Source organism: Musa acuminata, chromosome BXJ1-8, assembly GCF_036884655.1.
Source record: "Musa acuminata AAA Group cultivar baxijiao chromosome BXJ1-8, Cavendish_Baxijiao_AAA, whole genome shotgun sequence".
In the NCBI taxonomy this organism is placed as follows: domain Eukaryota; kingdom Viridiplantae; phylum Streptophyta; class Magnoliopsida; order Zingiberales; family Musaceae; genus Musa; species Musa acuminata.
This window is the reverse complement of record NC_088334.1, coordinates 47813398-47822680: the sequence shown is the minus strand read 5'-3', so window position 1 is coordinate 47822680 and position 9283 is coordinate 47813398. Positions and strand designations below refer to the sequence as shown.

The following is a 9283-nucleotide window of genomic DNA, read 5'->3' as shown; positions in this document are numbered from 1 at the left end:
CGACATGGAGGGGCACGATCTGATATGTGCGCACATCTCATAGCGAGATGGAGAGGCACGATCTAATATGTGCGCAGATCTCAAAGCGAGATGGAGGGGCACCTTCTGATATGTGCGCGGATCTCAAAGCGAGATGGAGGGGCACCTTCTGATATGTGCGCGGATCTCAAAGCGAAGCGACATGAAGAGGCACCATCTAATGTGTCCGCCAATCTCAAAGCGAGATGGAGACGCCCTGTAGAGATATTTCGACTGACTCGCCTTCCATCTCAATCCTCCCCGCGGTTCTGCCATCGTCTCATCCCGCAGCACCGAGCAAGCTAATTGCCCACGCTTACGCTTCGTCAGTCCATTTCGATGCACCGTCCTTCGCTCCTCGCACCACCTCGTCCTCTTCCCCTCCCCTTTCTCCCCCCGCCACGGCCCCACTGGCGCTTCCCCCGTGGCCCGGCCGTCCTCCACAGGCCGCCGAGAACTCGCCTCGACGCCACCTCCCGTCTCCCGCTCCCCATTCTTGCCCTACTCTCTAGCCGGAGTATGGTTCATTCCCTTCACCATCTTTTTCCCTCTTTACTTGGCAATACCGCCTCTTTAACCCCCTTTTTGATAGGGCCGGTAGCCGTCGCCGCTGAAGGCGTTCTTGGCTCGAGCGAAGAAGGAAGTGACGATCAAGAAGCTAAATTTGTTGAGGTTGGATACGTTAGTAGCACGCATGGGATCAAAGGCGAGCTTCGAGTGATGCCGAGCACGGATTTCCCGGAACTTAGGTTCTGCACGGTATGAAGTTCCTAGGTTTATTGTAGCTTTGCAAGAAAATGTGTGACCTTCGATGGCTGTTTGGTTTTCTTGGGTTCTCATTTGAGTAATCTTTGCATTCTTGTTTCATTCTTTTATTGGGTTTTGATTTGGTTTAGTCTTTTTATTCATTTCCTGCTGTGAATTCGTTGTTATAGCCAGGGATAAGATGGTTGAGGACCCGCATTTCGGGGAAGGAATTGATATCAGAAGTGCAGCTTACAGGTGGGAGAGGCCATCCCGGGCAGAAGAGTTGGATTGTTAGTTTGAGTGGGATCGACACCGTGGACAAGGTACAATTACTTCTTTGAGTTTATCTGTGGTGGAATGGTTAACTTAGGGTGGTTTTATTATATCTTACTCCATTAACACTTTAAGCTACTATGTTTAACCTGAGTGTTAATATGTTGAATATGAAGTTTACTGCAGAGTGTTTAATGGTGGTAAATGCTGATCAGGATTAGTGGATGAGATAGATACCTTCAGGTAGCTGGAGTGACACAGTGTGATAGTCAACATAAAAATATTTGCCTCTTGCTAAATTAATAACCTCACACTGTTTGTTATAATCAGATATCATGATCTAAACCATTGTGCAATATGAGGATGAATAGTTATCAAGGAATTTAGTGAATCATAGTATTTTAGAGCATTACCATGACAAGTTACTTGATATGAAACTTGCATCATCTTAAAAGGCTTCCTACTACAAGACATGGATATTTCCTTTATAAAATCAGTTTATTAGCAAAAGTAAGCTGTTGGAGTAAAGTTGAAATCTATTATGTATGTTCTGCTGTAGGGTATTCTGCACTTATTACCAAAGAACTTGTTCTGATTTACTAGCTTATGCCTCGACACAAAGTCTTTTCTCAGTCAGAAGAGGGACATGGCTGGGACATAGTTTGTAACTTTGTATTCCCTTGTAGTTTGGATCTGCTTCTTTGTAGGCACAGCTAAATAAGTTCTTGAGCTTTTAAAACACCATATAACTTTTTTTTGCAGGTCAGTCATTGTCAACATTGAAATGCTTAAAGTTTCGGTGAGATCTTACAGCAGTAGTTGAGAATATAATCGTCATACTAGGGAACTTGATTCTTTCTACACTTGCTGGTTATGTTTCAATTTTGGGAATGCAGAAGTCAAATAATATGTAGTCTATCACATAAATGGAAATTTAGAGTTGCATGTTCACTCAACTTGAAGATTGTTAATTCAGTGAACATTAGTGGATATGTATGTTGCCTTAAACAACATCTCTTTATTGTCTTTAATTCAGGCTAAGCAGATTGTTGGGTCAACTTTTCTTGTAAAGGAAGATGACAGACCAGACCTGGAGGAAGGCGAACTCTACACCCCTGATCTTGTTGGCATGCGAGTTGTTCTGAAGGTCTAGTTTTTAAAATTATATCATCCATTTAGTAAAACAGTTTCCTATCTACTTGATGAGTGCATAAAATTTATGACTAGGCTTTTACACAATGCACTAAAGGCTCTTTTCATTCATCTTTCATATGATCTGTTAGATGCAGTTTAAATGATCACTTCTGTGGATGTTTAAGTGCATCATCAAGAATCTGGAAGACCAAGCATCAAGAATCTGGAAGACCTTGGTTTGATTATTAAATTGGGACTGCTCTTTTTTTTTTTGTGCATGTGTTCCTGTACCTTACTAAAGGATGTATATGTTGTAAAATGACTTGGTTCGTGAACTTAGGTCACCTACTTCCCCCACTGAAATCTTGTTTTCTACATATTTTTATTCCACATTTGAAGAATATATTATGTACCCTTTTGTTTGTTTTTTAGTTCTTCTAGTTTGACAGAGAATTTTCTTTTTTAACCTAGTAAGCTTAATATATACTATTTTCTTCAGGAATCAGGCACTCTGGTGGGTACAGTTGCTAATGTATTCAACTTTGGCGCTAGTGATCTTCTCGAAGTCATGCTTGCCAGTGATGATAGACAAGATCAATCTAGTTCATCAAAACTAGATTCAACTTCTTGTGGTCAACATGTATGGGTTCCATTTGTTGAAGCAATAGTTCCTGAAGTGGACATGGATAAGAGAGAAATGTTGATAACTCCTCCAAAAGGTCTACTGGAGCTGAATTTACGTTCTGATATGAGACCAAAGAAAGAAAGGCGTCAGCTGGTTAGGTCTGCTCCTTTTTACTGCTATTTGAGAATTAGACTGTCATTTACCCTTATATTGATTACAGTCCAGAAGGAAAAGCAAAGTTATCACAATGGTAGTTGCTGCACATGCTATAGTTGCTTAAGGTCATGCTTGACAAACATATTCCAATAACTTGTGTAATCTTATTAAATATTAGAAGGAATTTATAGCTGAACTTCTAACTTTTAAAGAATAATGGACTGTCCAGTTCAATTACGCTTTGGTTGATGTTATTACCTATATAATGATGTGTCTTTCAGGGGAGTAACCAATTAATTAAGGATTATGTGGGTTTCAAAGATGTAGCATCATTATGAGGTATTTGTTGGTAATCCCTATCTTTGTAATTACAGGAATGGAAGGAAAGAAAGAGGTTGCAGCAGCGTCTTATTCCCGCTAAAAAGAAACTTGCTGAAATGTGCCAGACGCATGTTCTAGAAGGATTAAAAATTGGAGAGAAGGTTCAAAAGAGTTCGCTTGCAAGGCAGATTGTAAACATCGACTGTAAATTACTCCAGCATGCTCTACAAAGTATCAACAAACCTCTCCACAGGTTCTGCTTCCTCTGGTACCTGGCAAAAGAGCGTGAAGAATAATATTTATCATTTGTTTTTCTTTGTTATCATCTAATATACATGCTTCTTCTGTGCTAACCAGACATCATCTCTTTAAAAAAGTTATGCTAGTTGAATTTTTGGTGGCCTTTTAAATTCCTCACTGGCTTTCTTTTTTGTTTTTTGCATTTCCACCTTTTTACTCATTGATTACTACAATTTTTTCCCAAAGAAATTGTTTCAACTTTATCTACAGGAGCTTGTTTTCCAATTTGACAAAATTAAACCAACAATCTTTTATTTGTATTCTTATATATAACATCTTGAGTCTGTTTGAACGTTTGATGGGCTATATTTAAATTAAAAAGAACTAATAAGTGGAGGACTTTAAGCTAAATGCAAAGCCTTACTGGCACTATCTTCAGATCTATATCTTAAAGCATTTGGTATTATGCCAGGTCACTAGTGTGTACTTTAATGAAGTTTTCTGCTTGCTGAGGCAAGCAGAAAGCTTTGCTATATTCAGGACATGAAAAACTGTAGAATATTTGATGCAGTAAATCTTTCTATAGTTTCTTTTTTTGTATTTTATCCCTTTCTTCTTTGGTTTTCCAAATTATTATTTTTCCTTCTTTTCTATATAAGTCCACTAACAGTATGGAAAGATTCTGTATATTTTAGTTGCAGCTTTCATTTTGCAGTACAAGTAAACAAAAACTAATAAGATAACAGACCTACCTATATCCATAAATTTGATATCAAGCTAGTCAACCAAATTGGCCTTGGTGCAAGTGATACCCAGTCAAGTATATGGATAGACCACCAACAGTCATGGGAATGCTACCTGAATTATATTTTTGATATTTGGGTCAGTCTTAATTACTCTGTTTTTCAAGTCTATCCACAAACATTACTTACTTGAGTGTTAAATTTTTGACTAAATACAGCTTTCCAGAGTTTGCTGGTGCTAATTCAGCTAAATTGTTAAGGCGTTCAATCAGAGTATCACATGAGTACCTAAGAAATCATACAAGTAAACAGAAGGATGACTCAAACTATCTATTATACAAAGAAGGTCTGCAGCTACTTTCAAGATCTAAAACTGCTATCATTGTCATTATAAACGGAAACATTTGTGATGGAGATTCTGTGCCAAATGATGGAGGTTCTAAAACTTCACTAAGCCAGTTTGAGGATCTTCTTTTTGGTTGCAATGGATTCATGAAGGTGTGGTCCTATGATAGGTTCATGTTTATAGCATCTTTCTGAGCTAATTGGTTTTTTTATCCATCTTTTGTTGCAATTACATGTTGCAACACAACTAAGGAATGGAGTAGCATTGTGTCATCATGTGATCTTGGATGGTACATTATGGTTTGGTGTGGAGTCATACTTTAAGGCACACTGCACACATATAACTATATAAATGCATACAGTATATATATGGAAATGTTGAATGCCATGCATGATTTAAGCATATGCATCTATATATCATGCCTCATCTTAATTTTTTGCAATCTATAATTGCAACTGCATTCATGAGATCCATCTTCATGTTCTTAGTCCATCTATTGCAACTGCATCCAAATTTGCTTGCTGGACGGTAATTTTAATAATGACCTTCTATTGTACATCAAGTTTCATTTAATTACTTCATTTTCTCTCATATGGTTGTCCTGTTTATGAACATTTATGGGCTCGTATTTTTCAATATCCATATTGTGCAGGTGGTTTATGGGCCTTGTGTCTAACTAAAGCGAAAATTTTTTCCAACAGTTGCATCTTAAGTACCAAGTTTGATAATTGATACCTCAAAATATGTATTACATTCAGAGCAAAGATGAATCCAATAAGACTGATTTGGTGTGTATTGTACGTGTGTCCAATAGTTTCTTTGTCTGTTTTTCACATAACAACCATTTTGGTGATTCCTGCTCACTTGCGCCTAAAATTCATTTTTCTGGTTGATTTGGATGTTTACCTAATTCTTTTCTATGTTGTCATAATTTGACTTATTTATTATTTGTCTAAAGTATGCATTTTAACAGTTAATTTAGCTAAAGATCTCGTTCCTTTTTTATTCTGAGTGCTTATTCTTTTTGGTATATCTTTGTATCATTTAGTCACCAAATAGCAGTTTCTTCCTGAATGGACCAATGTGATCCTTCATGTCCCTTGTAATCATTTGATAAATTTTGATGGACTTTCTAATCTTAATAAATTAAACAAAATTTGGGGATAAGATATTTGATGCAGCATTTGTCAAGTCTGTCAAGACTATTTTTTTCTTGCTAATTTCTGGAGATTATATATAACTTTAAATTGAATAAGACCAAACTTCATACAAGGATGTGGTCTCTTTTTGATAAAAGGGGAAAAAACAGCAAATCAGGATAATGAACATAAAGAGCATGCTATTCTCAGTTAGATTTCTTCCTTACAATTGCAGTAGAAGAAGAATGATTCCAAAATTACCTCACTAGTATACTTTTTGATATGTACTCCATTGTGACAAAGTTCCTTTATAGCATTTTCTTTGTCTATCGTCATATGTGCATTTTCTTTAAATATTATTGTTATCTACTAGATTCTAATTTCCTGGAGCAACTAATGTTTTTCAAAGTACATGTGCCACCAAAAATTTTTTGGTATGTGGCGAATCAGTAACAAGTTCACACTTTACATGCAAGAGCCGTTATTCAGTCGATGATAAACCATTTGTGCCACAGAACATTCTCTTCAATTAATCTAGGTAATCATTTAGAATAATATACTATATACCCATACGTTGCAAATTTGAATGAGGAGAGATCTTTGAATTTGTGGTGTGTGCAAATATTTATCAGGCCAAATGACCAGCATTCATGCACCTGTAACCTACTGTGTTTTGGTATCTTTTCTTGACAACTAGGACATTAACTCATTTGATATTACTGTTCAGTATATTTTGTATAATTTTTCTCTTTGTTACTGATAAGCAATAATATGAATTTAATATAATAATCACAGAGGTAGATGCTTTTTCATGCAAGTAATCTATTTCTTCTATTTGGACCTCTCTCCAGTGCTTTGTTATTTAGGATAACCATATTAATTCTAAGGCTGTAACCCATGATACATAAATTATGTGCAAATTCTTCTGTGCAAATAAGTCTTCATTAACATTTGGAATATGTTATTTGTGCATTCAGGTGGAAGAAGAGAGTATGACAGTTCCTCTCATTGTGGTTTCTCCAGCTCATTTAATCCAGTCGTATAGAGAATGTTTGTCGGATAATGACTACTTTGGCATGAATAGTGAGAAGGTGTTTGATACTTAATTTAGTCATACTGTGTTGGTTGATTCTTAAAATTTTGTACATTTTTGAGATCATGATAGTGAAAGATTTAACAGTTGCGACATTATTTATGATCACATCTACAGGTTTGGGTCTTAGAAGAATTACAGTTACCAGTTGTTAGTATACCCATGGATCAAAATGGCAGCAAAATCCTGTTAAAGTCACCTTGGGAAATACTTCAAGCACCAATTGGTTCTGGAGGATTTTTCAGTTTACTGTTGTCACATAATATTTTACCTGAACTTAACAAAATGGGTGTTGAATATGTGCAGGTTAGACAATTACTTTGGTCATTCCTTTAAGTACTGCATTTAGCTTCTAATATTTGGGCTTTCTGATCAATAATTAAATTGAGTGTCATTTTTGTAGTCTCTGAGTACTAGAGGTTGATTTCTGATGTTACATCTATTTAATTGTCATATGCTGTGGCATGGTACCAAATTTGGTAGCTGTTCTACATAATTAAAAGCGGATGTTGCAACCAATGCTAGCCAGTGTTCCCTCGTATCTAGGACAAGTACTTTCCCGATACTCAATCCATTAAACTTCTAATGATTTTTTGCACCCTTTTTACCATAGAGGTGATCATTTATACATTTTTTGGGTTATAATCTCTATACTGAGAGATTGGTCATACTAGCATCCACAGCCACATGTTTCTCTAAAGTTCATATAGAACTCTAACCAGTTCAGCCAAGAAGAAACAAGTGAATATTAATTTTTAAATAAAGCTCATATTGTCAACAAACTTACTTTACTAATGTGGTTTTTATAAAAGAATCTTTAGTAGATATATTAGCATGATTGAGGTGTACGTAGTGTAAGATTAAAACGAAGCAATCAGAGATCAGGATTAGCCTTGATCACCTGTGTGAAGTCACTAGTTATATGCAACATGGAAGTTTTAGTTTGTGTTGTTTACTGATTGACACTTGGAATAGTTGTAGGGTGAGATTACATCAAAATTAGAACCATGGGGATAGGCATTAGAAATTTTGTATCAGTAGTAATAAAATTAAAATAGGGATTGCAATTCTGACAATATGAAAATTCAAAATAGATGGGTAAGAAATTTGAGAATTAAGAACTTCCTTAGATCTGTTATTTATAGTTTCAGTTGCTCGAGATTATAAATGTGCTATTGATAGCCAGATAGACACAGGCCTGGGGTACTTGTTGATAACCTAACCCAGATTTTTCTGAGAATGAATGAGTTCATTTTCCTGGGTTTAAGTATGAAATATTAATGTGCCAAACAAACACACACTCAATAACAAATACTGCTGCATTTTGATACTGCCTTTTCTAGTATAGCAGCATCTGGGATGGAGATAGATATATTTGTGGACTTGCTTTGGTACAAGTTCCATTATACGTAGTACAAGTAAATAAAAATAGAGAAGGATAATGGTTTAGTGGCTTTTTTATTAGAAGAAAGAAATACGAACAATGTGGTTTTTGTCTTTTGTGGTGAAAGAGACCTTTCTGTCAGAATCTAAAATCCAGTAGTTTCTCAAGCAACTTTTGATTTGATTTTGCTGGAATATGCTTACATGACAGGTCTGCAGTTTGAATGATAAAGCCACAATCCTGCATCCCTTGTTCCTTGGGTTGGTAAGTTCCTGCAGAGCTGATGTAGGGATCACAATGTTTGAGAGCAGCAAGGGGGAGGGGGAGGACGAGTGTGACATGATATTTTCCATGAGGCACATCATCAGGTTATCAAGACAAATTGAGAAGCTCCAGTTTTGCGCTGTTCCGGAGCAGCATGTGCATGTTGAGCAGGTGGATGATGAGTTGGTCACCAACTATCCAGATGCACCTAATTCTTATCGTCTACATTGTCGAATGTATGCCTCCCTGAACTCATGTTCCCTGGACGCTATGTGTGTTGTGAAGGTCTTTGAATAAATTTGTGGCACTTATGTGTCCTTTTCCCTCTCCTGTATCAGTTGTTTGATGGCGTGGAAAAATTGAATTCGAGTCATTCCCTGCTTCTTGTCTCACATAGCTTCATGTCATTGTTTGCAAGTAAAAATGAGAGCTTCTGTGCTGAAAGAAATGGCAGTTCTGCAAACTGGTATTGATTTTATAGAATGTCAACAAGATTTCTGTGCCAAACACTTGGATCATGCATCAGTCATGCTCCTTTCAATTTCTGTGCCAAACCCTTCGACCATTCGAGTTAATGGAGCTATCAGCTTTGAGGCAGGGCATTGTTCTATGATCATGCTTCTTTCTCTTTTTGGGCTTTTGTCAAAAGGTGATCATGTTTTTATTTTTCTCATGTGGTATTTTTATTTCTTATAATCAGGTAAATATCCTTCATGGTCTCTTTTCGCCTTTTGCAACAATCAATAGGCCCTCCTCATGTCTTCATTTTTCTTGGATGGTATCGCACGTCTTGTTACCTT

General features: G+C 36.6%; 1 protein-coding gene across 2 annotated transcripts; it reads left to right on the top strand.

The window, feature by feature from the left end:
• Positions 1-231: 231 nt before the first annotated feature.
• Positions 232-8813, top strand: LOC135588370 (uncharacterized). 2 transcript variants are annotated; one of them, XM_065080461.1, is made up of 10 exons: positions 232-535; positions 611-777; positions 954-1088; positions 2075-2185; positions 2672-2950; positions 3328-3527; positions 4476-4755; positions 6720-6833; positions 6953-7141; positions 8430-8813. In XM_065080461.1, exons 1-10 carry the CDS (start codon positions 358-360, stop codon positions 8778-8780), a joined length of 2004 nt encoding a protein of 667 aa, XP_064936533.1. In that variant the 5' UTR covers positions 232-357; the 3' UTR covers positions 8781-8813. The 2 variants fall into 2 exon arrangements, with proteins under 2 accessions (XP_064936533.1, XP_064936532.1); XM_065080460.1 differs by having other exon boundaries at positions 3328-3542.
• Positions 8814-9283: the final 470 nt, after the last annotated feature.